Source organism: Simochromis diagramma, unplaced genomic scaffold, assembly GCF_900408965.1.
Source record: "Simochromis diagramma unplaced genomic scaffold, fSimDia1.1 OVJJ01000630.1, whole genome shotgun sequence".
NCBI classification, from domain to species: Eukaryota; Metazoa; Chordata; class Actinopteri; order Cichliformes; family Cichlidae; genus Simochromis; species Simochromis diagramma.
Genome location: NW_024386927.1, coordinates 1,774,295 through 1,789,759, shown reverse-complemented (window position 1 = coordinate 1,789,759; position 15,465 = coordinate 1,774,295). Strand labels below are relative to the sequence as shown.

General features: G+C 41.7%; 2 protein-coding genes across 4 annotated transcripts; both read left to right on the top strand.

Annotated features, from left to right (window-relative positions):
• The first annotated feature begins 303 nt into the window (after positions 1 to 303).
• atg10 (ATG10 autophagy related 10 homolog (S. cerevisiae)) lies at positions 304 to 4,335 on the top strand. 2 transcript variants are annotated; one of them, XM_040036927.1, is made up of 6 exons: positions 304 to 632; positions 709 to 855; positions 931 to 1,105; positions 1,549 to 1,646; positions 1,720 to 1,817; positions 2,981 to 4,335. In XM_040036927.1, the coding sequence occupies exons 1-6, from the start codon at positions 528 to 530 to the stop codon at positions 3,069 to 3,071; spliced, it is 714 nt and encodes a 237-aa protein (XP_039892861.1). In that variant the 5' UTR covers positions 304 to 527; the 3' UTR covers positions 3,072 to 4,335. The 2 variants fall into 2 exon arrangements, with proteins under 2 accessions (XP_039892861.1, XP_039892860.1); XM_040036926.1 differs by having other exon boundaries at positions 314 to 632; positions 2,951 to 4,335.
• A 7,077-nt stretch (positions 4,336 to 11,412) lies between these two features.
• On the top strand, positions 11,413 to 14,517 carry LOC120736670 (THAP domain-containing protein 6-like). Of its 2 annotated transcripts, XM_040036930.1 has the most exons (4): positions 11,413 to 11,525; positions 13,814 to 14,006; positions 14,086 to 14,172; positions 14,254 to 14,517. In XM_040036930.1, the coding sequence occupies exons 1-4, from the start codon at positions 11,446 to 11,448 to the stop codon at positions 14,464 to 14,466; spliced, it is 573 nt and encodes a 190-aa protein (XP_039892864.1). In that variant the 5' UTR covers positions 11,413 to 11,445; the 3' UTR covers positions 14,467 to 14,517. The 2 variants fall into 2 exon arrangements, with proteins under 2 accessions (XP_039892864.1, XP_039892862.1); XM_040036928.1 differs by having other exon boundaries at positions 14,086 to 14,517.
• Positions 14,518 to 15,465: the final 948 nt, after the last annotated feature.

Sequence of the window (15,465 nt, the reverse complement as noted above, 5' to 3'; positions counted from 1 at the left end):
TGAAAGAACGCTGGACAGCTTGCACTGCAAGAGTTTATTAAAGCAAAGAAGTGGAATATCCTTGAATGACCAAGTCAGTCACCTGATCTTAACCCAACTGAGCATTTCACGTGTAGAAGACAGACAGGCCACAAACAAACAGCAACTGAAAGCTGCTGCAGTAAAGGCCTGGGAGAGTCAGGAGGAATCTGGATCTGCTGATGTCCAAGACTTCAGGCTGTCATTGTCAGCAAAGGGTTTTCATCCCAGTATTAGAAATGAACATTTTATTTTCAGGTATTTGATTTGTCCAATTACTTTTGAGCCCCTGAAATGATGGGATTGTGTTAAATAAATGCTTTAGTTACTAATATTTTTATGCAAACTTTTAGTTCAACTTGCTGAATGAAAGCTGAAAGGCTGCACTTCACCTGCATCTGAGTTGTCTTGGTCCTGATATTTATGCACCCAACTTATATCGGCACACATGCATCCACAGTCTGACTATACATGAAATACTGTTTTGTTTTTTTGTGTCCTCTGCATAGATGAGTGGGTGTGCGCTGAATGAAAAGGAGTTCTTTTCCTGCTGTCAGCTCCTCCTGCAGCAGTCTGAACATCTGAGAGATGGCTGGAGCTGGGAGGCAGTCCAGGTGAGGAGGCCTCTCAATCTTGATCTTGATGAGCAGCCTGGAGCTGTGCTTTAAAGGCAGTCTGATTTTGGTACAGGGTTCAGAAGAGGGCTACCTCAAGAAGACTGTTCTCAGGTCAGTCGTAGCTGACTGCTGTGATGCACAGAAACAGAAGGAAGCAGCTTCAGTTTCCCCCATTTTCGCTCACCCCATCCAAGAACTGCAGCAACAGGAAAGGACGCAGGTGAAACTTGAACAGCGCTTCATTTTCCAGCTGTCTCTCCACTAAATATCACTAAATGTGTCTCTTCCTCCACAGCCTGTTGTTGCTACCAGTTTTCATTCTGATGGCATCACAGGCGACGGCGGTGATGAGGACGATGCGGTCTGCGTGCTGTCTGAAGGCAGCAGCCACCTGCTTCAGTACGAGTATCACATCCTGTACTCTTGCAGCTACAGTGCTCCTGTGCTGTATTTCAGAGCTTTCACCCTGGGTTAGTCACACATAAGGCAGCCACTGCGCACACACACACCTACCCCCGTGTCCTCCTGTTTGAGCAGGATACCGCAGCGTTTGCCTTTGCTGCCACTCGCCACCAACATGATGTTAGCTGTGTTTCACCGCAGCAGCTTTCTCCACAACTGCTGTGTAGCTCTTTCAAGGGACTCGGTATTTTGTGTAAATCAAGTACACAGGTGGAAGTGATGATGTTTGGTTAAACTCGAGTAACACAACCACAAAAACATAAACAGCAGAACAAAGGGCAGAAGAATGAAAACTAAACTCATCAGTATAAAGGCGACTCAGACTTAATGTTGGTGATGATGCAGTAACCTGTGGCAGGAGGTCGTCCCTCAGCAGGTCCCTGTGGTATAAACTCACCCGTTTTGCACTGCTAATCAGATTTCAGCCTTGTTGCCTCTGCTTCTTTGTCAGAGGGTCGGAGTCTGATGTTAGAGGACGTGTGGAGCTCTGTTCATCCAAACTTCAGACACTGCCTTCAGAACAGTCCTTTGACTGCAATCACTCAACAGGTAAAGGAAGTCTCGGCATCATTATCTCTACTTTTCTCCTGACAGTCCACTTACTCTTGTGTCTGTGTGCCAGGAGCATCCTCTGCTGGGTCAGCCTTTCTTTATGCTCCACCCCTGTAGAACGGAGGAGTTCATGAGGCCTGTGCTGCAGGAGGCTCAGGAACAGCCCAGGTAGGGTCGCCGAACCACAGCGCTGTTAATGTAAAACTCTGAGGTAGCTCAGTGTTGCTCTGTTGATCAGGCAGCTCGGGAACATTGACTCCTGTGTTAAAATATTCTCAGGCTTTTGTGGCATGTTTCTGATTTTGTATTTTTAGCCTGGTTGGATTTGGATTGCATTTCAAAAAACAAACTTATTTTTAGGTCCACATTAGTGAAAACTGGACACTTTTTCAAGACCAACTCTGCTGCTGCAAAATCAGATCACATCAACACACATGGTGTCACACTGACACATACACCGTGTTGTTGCTTTCACTAACTGAATGTCAGTTTGGTTCAAAGTATTAACTCGGGAACCGTAGGACTCTGCAGCTGTCCACTCGTAGCTTTGGTTGTTACTCTGTGACTGTGGGTGTAAACTTAAACAGGATTGAACGTGCAGCTTTCAGGAGATCTAGTCTACACCCTCTGTCACCTCTGAAGGTGACATATGAAGATGCTGTTTAAGAAAATCAGCTGATCCTAAAAAGTTTCTAAAATGATTTAAATACAAAGTCAGATCAACAACAAGACATATTGTGTGTGTGTGTGTGTGTGTGTGTGTGTACACAAGTACTTTGTTTTTGTACTGAAGTAGAATTTTCAGGTACTTTCTTCTTTATTTTTCTAACATCTTCCTTCATTTTTATATGAATATCTGTGATTTCAACTCGTTACATTTTCAGTCTCGTTTCTTTTCAGTCATTTGCAACACGAGTTTAACATCACTACGATCGTGCGTTGAAACATCAAACCAGTCTGAGAACAGTAACATGAAATACAGTCCTGCTGTCGACATCTCTGCTTCTGCGTTTTGGATTAGTTTTTGTTCAATAAGTAACAGCGTGGTATAATACCTCATGTTCTGTTGTTTATCTGAGTCTGTATTTAAATCATTTTAAAACCTGGTAAAGATCTGATTGGTTTTTGTCCCAGTATATAAAACGTTTGAGCTGACAGAGGGTGTCGACTCTGTACATCGTGACTCTTTGCAGTTTTCTTTTTGATGCAGTTGTTGCTTCCTCTGTTTTTTGAAAAGCTGGATTCATACATACGTGTGTGTGTGTGTGTGTGTGTGTGTGTGTGTGTGTGTGTGTGTGTAGGCCAGTGAACTATGTGTTGTTGTGGCTCAGTGTGGTGGGTCCTGTGGTGGGTCTGGACGTCCCTCTGAAGTACTGCACCCAGCTCCATCCGTCCTCTCCCAGCAGCAGTGAGCCTGACTAAAGCTACAGCGCTCTGCTTCAGGTTTGATGAGCAGCACCGTGGAGACGGGAGGCGGCTCTGTGTGCGACATTTTGCAAGGAAGACTTGCAAATGAGTGACATCTCCCCCGTCCGGGGAGAGTTTGGACCAGTGTTAGATAACGCTCTCCACTTCCATCATCAAAACATGGAATATCTTACAGAAGAATCGCGGCCCATCTCTCCACTACAGATCCATAGACATGGAGAATCTTGAACTCGTAGTGAGATGCTCTTTTTTCCTGTAATTTGACCACTGACAAAATCAGCGTTTTGATTAGATACCAACTCCATGCTTTGGAGAGATGCCCTGTGCTATTAATACATTTAATATTTGTGTTGATGCAATGTATACAATACATATTGTGCTAGAATTTAGACTCAACTGTGCAAAATGTAATAAAAACATAATCCTGGGATTTGCAGACCTCATTGAAATAATACAAAAACAAAATGAAACCAATCACGACCATTTTGAAATGCATTTTGTACATTTTATACCAGCAAAACATTTCAAAAGAAGTTGGAGGAGAGTTAAGAGAAGTTGTATAATGCTGAAAGAAACACCTGGTGGGAAATCTCCAACAAGTGGGCGTGGCCGAGTATTCCACAGAATCTTTCTGAGTGGGAAAACAGTTCAACATTTGATTCTTTTAAATATAGTCAGTACAGTAATATGGTCAGCTGATGATGGTGAGTTTTCAACAGAGCCACATCAGTGTAGCCTGTAAGATATTTTTATTATAGATGTACATTAGCGTGACATGGGAAAGGTTGAATCCATCTGTGCAAGTGCAGAACACCTTTCTGAATAATAGTTTGTATTTTAGTGATAATTATGTAACTATTCAAGTTCTATTTAATTTAAGGTTTTTTGTTTGCTGCTTAGTGTTCCGGAAAGTAAGAATACTATCAAGCCATCATCACGGTTTTCTCAGATGCACAGTCAACGTGGACCGTATAGAGTAAATATTGCTGATGATGACGTAGGTGGTAGGCAGTAGTTCTGCTTACGGTCTTGACTTGAAGGATGACTGGAATACTGCCAATGATAATGCTGCATTTTTTTTTTTTTTACTGTAAAGCAAACTCGAGTACTTTGAGTGACAGGCAGGTTAAAATGGTGTACACTGAAGTGTAAAGCATAAAAAGCATTTTTAAAAAGTGTCGGACTTTGAAGCGAGTAGCATACACTGATTTGCTGACTCGATATTAAAGTAAACCCTGCAATCTCCTGCTTTCTTTGAGCCAGTTCATGACATAAGAAACAGATAATGATGAATAAATAAGGCGTCATAATTAGAAAGTGTATGTCAGGCTAAAACCCACTGTGAAAGGACAGACGACCACAAATGGGATCTCACTGGACATTTCCATCTCATTGTGCACTAAACAGTGCCGCTTTCAGGTCTCTGGATGGCATAGTATATAAATTTGTATTGATAATTATCAAAATTTGAATATATTTAGAACAGTTCTTATATAGTGCTTTTCTACTCTGAGGCACTCAAAGCGCTTCACCAGAACAGCCTGTGATTGATCCATTAACCTGCCGATCAGTAGATGACCTGCTCAGCCTCCTGAGCTACAGCCTTACCCTGTCTGTCACAGACCATTCAGCATTGCTTTGGAAAGCAGCCAGTTCAGGTGCTCCACGTCTGAAACCAAAGGTAAGTGTCGTCATAAGGTCACAATCGCACGCGTGCAGGCTGAGATGTCCATCAGCCTGTATTGACTGAGTCTGTGGATATTGCGCCTCTGGAAGTAGGTAGGCTAGGTCACTTAAGATACTAAACTAAGATATCCAGCTTCAGTTGAATAAAGCTTTTAAATAATGCTATCAGTTAACTGCATTGTGTGTATGGTGCATGTCTGACAGGGAAGTTGGACAGAAGGACACCTTAGGTAAGATAGCGCCACTGGGAGTTTGGCGAGGGTGACTTAAGTGTTTAGGAAAGTAACACTACACACTGTATAGGTGGATGTCATTTGAACATGAAGGAATTGGAATCCTTATTTTAAAAAAACAAACAAAAACCCCTAAGCTTTATACTTGAGGTTAAGGTATTTTTAGACAGTGTACTAATACTCAACAATCACTTCATTAGGTATACCCGTTTATTACTGTGCGGTTATACTAATTGGCTAGTTAAATTGCAGGAAGTGTATTTAGGCATCCAGATGTATTCAAGATAACCTGCTCAGAGTACTCTCAGAACTGAAGAGTCCTCTTGGATGAGAAGTGAAACTTCTCCACGAAACTTAAACAAGTCCAGCTGCGTTCTTTCCAAGCTTCTTATTCTACAATGACTTGGATGGCTAAGAACCGACACGGATCAAAGAGAATGGACTTTTCTTGAATGTGTTGAAGGGTTTAAATGGCTGTGTCTGAACCCAGTTCGAAATATTTTCCAAAGCCGAATTAAGTAGTTTTGGTACCTAAACTCAAACAAATCAAAATGGACCTCATACTGAAGACTAAATGTAAAAATCCTGGTCAGATGTCATCTGTGTTTTCATTATTATGGGCTGGGAGGTCAGTTAAAGGAAATGACCTCCCAGCCCATTGTTCCTTCAATGGGCTGGTTTCAGTCATTATGCAAATGTCCTGTTTATAAGATTGAAACCTGCAGTCAGCTGAGACTGAAGACGTCACCTGATGATGACGAAGCGTTTCTCCCACAAAACGCTGCGTCCAGATGAACAGAATCAACCTTTGGGGAAGGTTTAAAGCTCATTTTAAATTCTTTTATATTCTGTTTAATCTACGGGTAATGCACATATCCCAGTTAATTCATCCAAAGGTTAGATGCTGCAATGTTCACAAATACAAACTGTGACTGTGGATGTAAACTTAGACAGGACTGAGCGTGCAGCTTTCAGGAGATCTAGTCTACACCCCTTGATGACACCCAACCACCTTTAATGGTTTGCATATGAGGATGCTATTTAAAAGAATCAGCTGGTCCGAAACAGTTTCTAAAATGATTTAAATGCAAAGTCAGATCAACAACAAGACATTAAACCAGGTCATTGTTTAGTTAAAGAAAACTAAGTGGAAATACAAAAATACAAAAAACCCACAACTATATATCAGACTCTACTCTTCATGACAGTGCAATGTGTGTGTGTGTGTGTGTGTACAAGTACTTTGTTTTTGTACTTGAGAATTTTCAGGTATCTGTACTTTTTTGGTTTTTGAACAACTTTTTACTTCCTACATTTTTACATGAATATTTGTATTATCGAATCCGCACATTTTCAAAACAGGTTTGTTACTTTTTAATGTTTAATGCACATGATGGAGGTTTTCATTTCATCAAACCAATGCGAGTCCAACTGGAGGGAATGGTAACATAAAACAATCCTATTGTCTAAATTTCCCACTCTATAGGCTTCAGATCGGATGATAAAAGTTCATGAGAATCAGAAAAAAAAGACGTATAGCTTGTTTGGAAGCACTGGCAGGAGAAAGTGTTTTTTAATGGGGGGACCAGTGGTTTGTTTGTTGAGCGTTATGTTATTTTCCATTTTATCTTTCAAGTTTTAAATCAAAATGATTAAAATGTGGGCTGGAAAACCAAAAATGATAAGCTTAAATAAGAAACAAGGAACTCATTTCATTTTCCCCTTTTGGTCTGTGTGTTTTGGTCTCTTCTCTCTCACAGTGGTGATTGTGTTCCCCAACCTCAGCTGGGGAATAAAGACAAAATTAAACTATGGATATCTATTATATCATGAGGTGTAGCTTAACTTAAAATTCTTTTTGAAGCTAATAGAAAGAAATATCAGGATGGCTATTATCCTGAAGAGTCTTTGCACTATCACGGCCGAGCAGTGGATATCACCACCTCAGACCGGAATAAGAGCATGTATGACATGCTGTGCAGGCTTGATGTGGAGGCAGGCTTCCACTGCGTCTACTATGAGTCCAAAGCCCATATCCACTGGTCTGTGAAAGCAGGTAGGTGAATGATATCAAACACAAGGCAAGTTGATTTAACACATGAACTACAAAAATGAACTAGAAGAAAGCCAGGACAATTAAGTGACGACCGTAACCTTTAAGTCCTTTAGGTTGTAAGTTGAGAAACTGCAATGCACTGTGTATTCTAACATCTTTCTATCAGAACCAACATGAACCTTTTTCCCAGTCTGAGCTACAGTAGCTCATCTATTGCATTGGACCACGTGGGCTTAAGTGGTGCTTGGCCCTACATGACCCCGTCTCTGGTTCACCACCCTTCCATCCTTGGACCACTTTTGTTAGACAGACCACTGCAGACCAGGAAAACCCCACGAGAGTTGCAGTTTTGGCGACGCTCTGATCCAGTCATCTGGGCTTCGTTTTCTTAAACCCCTCTACTTGCACATTTTCTTGCTTCCAACACATCATTTGAGGACTAAATGTTCACTACTCACTAATATATTCCACCCACTCACAGCTGCCATGATGAAGAGATAATCACTGTTATTCAATTTACCTGTCAGTAGGCAGAATGTTATGCTGGATTTGGACGACACCACAATCACTTATGTGTTTAGTGTAATGAATGAGATTGTAGATACAAGCAGCTGAAAAAAAGCTTTCTTCCAAGGGTAGCTGGGCTCTGCCTTAGAAATAGGGTGAGGCGTTCAGCAACCTGAGAGAGGAGGTGGTTTGGGCATCTGACTAAGATGCCTCCTGAGTGAGGTGTTTCAGGCATTACCTACCAGAAGAAGGCCCCAGCTCTCGACTGGCCTCGATATGCCTCGTGCTCCCTCAGATAAGTTTAGGTTGCTGCCCCTGCGACCCAGCCACAGACAAAGAAAAGAAAATGGATGGTAGAAAAAAACAAATGATATTCACACCATGGATGCACAGCTGACAAATCTACCCTGTGCATTGCTATCACGTCACCTGTTGGACCACAAGTCTCTTGAGTGCAAGCTTCCAGCCACCCCGTTGAATCTGTGCTACAAAGAATCTAAGGCACGTTTCTATCCGCAAACACGTGTGCCCGTGAGTGTATCTTGTTCCAGTTTTGCATCAAATTAAACACTAGAACTGCGTCACTTTTAATTGATCACCCTGTAGCCATGTTGATTTCCCCAAGCATTGAATTTGAAGCACTGTTCTGAGCTATCCCCCACTGATTTATTAGGGCAATCCTTCCTTTATGTAATGTCACAAATGCTCCCACATTATCAATATAGTGCCTTTTCGTCAATACTCCTCTTCTTTCCGCTCTTAACTGATGTTATTCTTCGAGCATCCTGTGCCACATTATCCCCATGATCTGTATCCCAATATTTTTTAGTCATCACTCACGCTGCTATATTTGGTGTGGGAATAATTATTGATCCCTGATGAATTTGTAAATTGCTCACTTACAAAGAAATTATACTCCAGTTTTCATGGTAGCCTTGCTGTTTGCTTTATTTTTGGGGGGAGTCACATAGAAATCAACCACAATTCCTCATTACGCCGCGAAAAAAGTTAATAAACTGATTTTTTGGGTGGATGTTCCTGTTCACTCCATTAAAGAAACAACCATATAATTAGCGTCTGTTCATTTCTTGTGTAAGTGAGTCAAAACTTACAAATCACCACGATATTAACTAATAAATTTCCCACTCTTAGATGTACCAACTTGGGACTCATTTTTAATATTTAAGCTCCACCTGCACACATTGTTTAGTGGAGTTAAACTCGTCCTCCTGAGGACGTGTAGCCCTTCATGGAACACTGGATATGGACACGCCTTACTCATGGAGAGTGTTGTTCACTTGATTGGCTGTTGTGAAGTCTTTTCTCATCACCATGGTAATGATTCTGCAGTCATCTGTAGACGTCCAGGTCTTTTTGTGTTTCTGACTTCACCAGTGCTCGCTTTCTTTCTCAGGATGTACCAAACTGTAGATTTTCCATATTGTGAAGACATTTCTCGGATGGGTTTGTTTTTGTTTGTTTTTGCAGCTTCAGGATGGCTTGTTTCCCCTGCATGGACAGCTCCTTTGACCACATGTTGTCTGTTCACAGCAAAATCTCCAAATGCAAGCACCACACCTCAAATCAGCTCCAGGCACAAGGACATAACGAAGGAACTGCCCACACCTGCCTGTGAAACAGCCTTTGAGTCAACTGACCAATTACATTGGTCCCTTTAAAAACAGGGTGGCACATGTTAAGGAGCTGAAATTTCTAAACTCTTCATCCAATTTGAATGTAGATAGTCTACACATCATGTCCACGTCCATTATAGAACTATAACTGGAATATGTTTCAGTAAACAGGTTAAAAAACTAAACTTGTGTCAGTGTTCAAATATATATGGACCTGATTGTCTTTGAGCTCATTTTACGTACAGATGCACTGACCTCATATTTAGATGGAATATTGCTTAAAGGCAAGAGGACTCGTGTATTTCACCCTTGCTGCGATAGCGTTTTTCCTACGTTTGCATAAGTGTTTAAGTTGACTGCTAACTGTGAGTTACCAAACCTAAATGCGCTCACGCTAGAGATGCTCTTCTGCTTCTTCACTCCCTCTTGCTCATTATGGTTGATGTAACAGTTGTTGGGACACTTTTGTTACACTTACAGTAACGTAAAGCATCGTCTTAATTGATATTATCCCTTATTGTCAGGGATTCCACATGGGAGGTGAAGAACCACAAATTGTTCATAGTTAAAGCAAAGTTACGTGCTACATATCTTTATGCATGCTCAAACAACTGGGTAAGTACATCCCAGAAAGTTGATTCTTTTCAACTGGATGCAGCGTTTTTGGTGGGAGAAACATAATGCAAGCTCTTCAATGCAACCACAGCATTGTAAGAGCTTGAAAGTACCCTTAGTGCACAACCAGCCAAAGCGCCACAAAGACTGCGGGCGCGACACGTGATGGGACACAATCAGTCTCCTCAGACCGTGACCTGTCCTGATGATAAGAGGTTAAAAACAGAGCCAAAGGGTCTGACTGTCCAAGGTGGACGGCTGTGCAGGTCTTGGAGGATCCTCTGATGTTGGTGTAAACCTGATCCAGTGGTTTTCCATTCCATGTTCCAATGGGAACGTTTTTGTGGCACTTTGGTAACACAGACTTCAGGTTTGTGTGGTTAAAGTCCCCCGCCATAATAAAGGAACTAGCCGGAAGTCTTGTTGTTTACTGATGGCATTATGCGGTCTACTCACAGCTAATTTTGCACTGGTCCATAGATGACTGTACCCAGCAAAGTGCTACGTTCAATGCTGAGATGAAAAGGTGTCCATTTTAACAATGTGAACTCCGAGTCTGTGGAAAATGTTTTTCTCCAACAGCAACATCAGTCCAGAAGTTGTCTTTCAACAAATACACACACCTCTTCCTTTGTTCTTCTCAGCCTCTGGTGTGCAGTCCACTCTGTAGACACTGTGCCCCTGTGTTTCCACAGCTGCATCTGGGATGTTTTTAATACAGCCATGTCTCGGAAATTATTGTTCCACACCTGTCACTGACAAACTAGAGTCTCAAACCATCCGTTTTGTTGAAAAGTGAGCGAGAACTAAACTGTGCCGAGACTAACGTAGCCCGGCTCTAATCAGAGAGTGTGCAGGTCCAGTCGGTTTTGATTCCAGGGCCGAATTTCTAAAAAAGAGATTTAGCTTTGAGGTGGATCAGTGTTCTTTCTGTACTGATGAAAATGAAACCCTAAAACATTTCTTCCATGCCCTATCACACAATGCTTTTGGTGTGACAAAAAAATTGGATTTCTCTAAAAATGAATGATGTGCCACCATTTGAACTATATCATGTTTTTTTATATGGATCATCTAGCTTTGGATGTCTCTGTCAGAGATATTTACCCAACATGGTATTGAGTAAATATCATATCCATTGTGCTAGATGGAGGAGCTCTAAGCCTTCTTTCCCTGGTTTTATTAATGATTTTAAGTTTTTTTTCTTCGCTTAAAAAGACAAAGAGCAAATACGCCAAAAACTTTTACCAGGGTATTGCCCATCTCCTGCTATTCTAAATTTTGACTTATTTTATGTTTTTTGTTTCACTGCTCCCTTTTATGCACAATTTAAATGCCTGCCATGTATCTTTTCTGTTTTTGAATTGCACTTTTTTATTCATTTACTTTATTATTCCCCTAATGCTGTATTTCTTGTACTGTTGTACTGTTTCAAATTTTCATTTGTATTATTATCCGTGTTCCTCTTTGAGAGTTTGTATTTTGCAATTGCTCAATAAAAAAACAGTTTGTTTTCCGGATCACGTGACCACTGCCTTCATGATTCATACGTGGGTTCCTCATCCGGCTCCTGAGACGTGTTTATACCGCCGCCATATTGCAACGGGGTTCCTCGGGTCAGCCCAAAATAATAGAACATGCCAGACTTCTGTGCCGCTCTCGGGTGCTCTAATCAAAGGAACGCCAACACCAAGCAGCAGGGAATAACTTTCCACAGGTGAGCCGCTACAATTCTACTGTTGTACGAGCATAGCATCTAGTTTACGACTATTAGCGTTTCTTCACACAGCAGAGTGTCAACAGCTTTAACACAGTTATTTAACTTTAAGCTGCCAAAACATTAAAGCGTCAGTGAGGCTGAACATGGAAGCTTTGAGTCAGCTGGGTGCTGTAGTACTGACCCACGGCACGCGACGGATGCGTTGTCTGTGGTAATGTTGCTCCTGTGTGCGGGTAGAAAACGGCTCCAGTTTATTTCATCTGCACTCACCAAGCACAGCACTGCGCGAAGGGTCCCGTACGAAACTGCCACATCCGTTTTACGACAGTTCCTACAGCTTTCTGTCATGGCACCGAGTGACGTTGCAGCAAACGTATTTATTATTTATGCCACAGTGATGTGCGATACCACTGATTTCCTTTGCGATCCGATACTTTGTACAGAAACTTAATGTGTGATTTTAAACTTCTAGCTTCATAACGATCACAGGACATCAGACAACTTGTCCTTTATTGTTTAATTATGAAGGATTATCATGTAGAAATAAAAGCCTGAAGTTGTGCGTTAACTGACGTTATGTGAACACGTATATCGTGTCATTTAACATGTATGCACTTGCCTGGACATTTCAACAAAAACACTCTACATTCACACTTTCCCTCATCCACAGTAGTGCAGCGCCACACTACAAATTTTGGTATCAATCCAATACCAAGTAAACACAGGGCCACTATTGCTGATATCCGTACCAATAATTGTAAGTTATTCAGGCAGCTGATTGGGGGAGAGTGGTGTGCCATCACTTACCAGATGAAGTCTCAATTTGCAAATTCTGAGCACATTTTGTTCACCACCTCCCCAAAGTCATTGTTACTTTGCATAATAATTAGTTAACACAACAAAACACACCTTTCAGCTTGTCATGTGTTTTGAAACTGGGTTTTTGGGGACCTGGAATGTAAATGTTTCTGTCTCTAAAGCACACAAAAGGGTTTGGAAATTTTTTGTAGTGCATGTTTGAGGTTTATTTTTTCAAAGAAATAATTAACACAGTTCAGCGGGCTACATACTGAATTTGAAGGATAAAAGCGAAGTTGGACCGATCCACCCGCCTCTAACGTTTACGTTGTAAAGTGGGACTCCAGTTATTGTTCAGACAACAAGAACAATGAATTGCATGGCCTTCTAAAAATGATAATGGAAAAAAACAATAGCTGATTTTTGAATCCAGTAAGTTCAGGTAACAGATGTCTTCATGTACCTGTATGGAGATAGTTCCCCATTCAAACAACAGTGCCCACTTTGTCCCAATGCGCCTAAACAAGAGGAAAATGCTGCTCGTTTGTTTCAGGCAATCCAGCACACCCAGATCTTTGGAGAGTCTCAGCTGCTGGAATAGTTTTTGATCATTTCAGTTTCTTCAGATGTTAACTGTAATTATTAGAGAGATTATTATATTTTTGTCACCACTCTTCCTTGAATACTTGAGATAAAAAAATCTAACTTTAGTGCTTTGTATGTTAGAACTTTACTCTTCTCATTGACTGAAGCACCAACAACAGCACAAGCAAGCTTGGGCCGGGGGCTAGTTACGTGGTGCAGACGGGGGGGCCTGTGACTGCCCCTGGCATGCTTTGTGTTCCCCTGCTGAAGCATGAAAGAGGCTGGGGGTTTATGAGTCGTGGTTCAGTAGAGCACGCCTGTCCTTGCAGTGGTTTGTAGCCTCTTGGATGTTGATGTGACTCACAGCCACAGGTTCAGATTCGATGGGGGAAAACAAGAGACAGTTCATCACGAGAATGTGCTGAATTTCAGATCTTATCTTTCAGATATTAAAGTGAACATGAAGCTCATTTTCCACATTATGGTCATTCTAGGAGCCAGAAAAGAGAATTCTCCTGGGTATGCCCACTGGGTAATGACTTGCAGCCAATCAGTGCGCAGTGTCCTTTGTTTCTCAGTCAGAACCAGCACTTTCACACGGTCAAGGGAAAAACGGCTTAAGGCTCCATAATGGGATATGGTGTGTAGATCCAGATGAACACAAAAACAGGCAGCTGTGTTGAATCAGCAGTGCTAACATGAAATGAGAAAAGCTGAGAATAGTTCGTTAAAAGGAGGACAGGGTGCATCAACATGTGGTTGTGTGTATACAGCGTTGACTTTGAAGCTCAGAGGGGGGAAACCTCTGAGTTCTGAGGGACCACAGTAGTGTACTGTGTACCTTGTTGCTACAGACAACAGGACTACATGCTGTTCTCCTCATAAGGCTCTTATCTCTGTAGGTTCCCGAAGGACAAAGTTAAAAGGCAGTTATGGAAAATGGCCCTGAAGAGAAGAGACTTTGAGCCAAATGACCGCTCGGTTGTCTGCAGCTGTCATTTTAAAGCAGAAGACTTTGACAGGACTGGACAGACAACTCGTATAAGAGAAGGAGTGATCCCATCAGTTTTTTTATTTACAAGACATCTTGGCAAGGTGAGTATCACATACCACAGGCTGTGTTGAACCGAGTGATAACCGTGAGGAAAACCTTTTGCACTCTGAACCTTCCCAGGCACATACTGCAACCAGAACAAGCAGGACCTCTCAGAAAGCTGCAGAAGAACCCCCACAGGTGCAGGCCGTGGAGCAAACAGCATCTGTGAGTGACAGCTGCCGTTTACACATTCTGGACCGTCATCAGTTAGAAAGCCACTTTTCATTCAGTCGTAATATTTTTCAGGATCATCAGTATGCTCTAGACCCAGTGCAAGTAAAAAAGCGGTTAAATGAGGCCCGGGAGAAGTTGGAAGAATTGCGTCGGGACTTAAGAAATGCTAAGGATCGGGAAAGAAGGCACAAAAAGACAGTAAAAAGCTTGCTGGAGGATTTGAAACACAAACACATGCTCTCAGAAGAACTGCAGCAAAGACTGGATGATATTCTGCTTGGCTAAACTGTGGCCTCTCTTTGTCTCTCCATTGGCCTGCGATGTTCCTAAAAAAACTAAAACGTTGCTCAGATTTGATATTAAAGTTCTTAAAAAAATAGTGTTTCCGTGACAACATGTGGGTTATATTAGTGTGATCCTTTGTAAATGTTCAAAATAAAATCTATAACACTTTTTTAAAAACCATAACAAGTGAAGTGATAAACAGTGATAGACGTTTATCAAACATAACATTCATACTGGAAGCAAAGGAACCTCTCACTCATGTCTCATTAAGTGCTCGTCAGCAAGCAGTAGACCAGTGCATCACCTGAGAGCAGACCAATGTTAACTGCCACTCAGGAAGCGGTTCCTCAAAGACCGCTTTGTTCAGTGTTAAGAAGCATCCTTCCGGAAGACTTCAGTTGGGCTGCTTTGACAAACGTAGCAGCACAGGTCGCTGTGTGCTGCTGTTCCAGGCTTTAGAGCAATTTGATGGAATAATCTGACAAATAATCTGACCTGCTGTGTTGTGGTTTCAAGGCCTGATATTGCACATAACCTAAGTAGTCTTGCAGACACAGCATGCTAACGATGTCTTAGTCAGGAGCGTCTAAGATCCACTCCAGAAGGCTCGGCTTGTATCTCACGGCAGAGTTGTGAATAATCCCGCAGCTTTTTACTTTCACATTAGATTTTATGTGACTATTATCAATTCTTTCCCGTTTTGTTGAACTATTCCATTGTCTGCTACACAAACCCAGATTCTTAAGCATTAACAAGCTGTTCTTTTAAGCTTGGTTCATGCGTGTTATAGAGCTCAACCTTCGTGCAGCTCCTCTGCAGTAACATTAAGCACACCTTTGATCTCACGAGTATCCAATCAGATCTCGAGACATATTTTTGTACTCTTACAATAAATCATTTCATCTCTTATATTTATTTAAAAGCCCAGCTATATCATTTAGAGTTGCTAGTATTGAACCGATCATTGTAATACTTGAAGTTAACAACCTTCACCTTGAA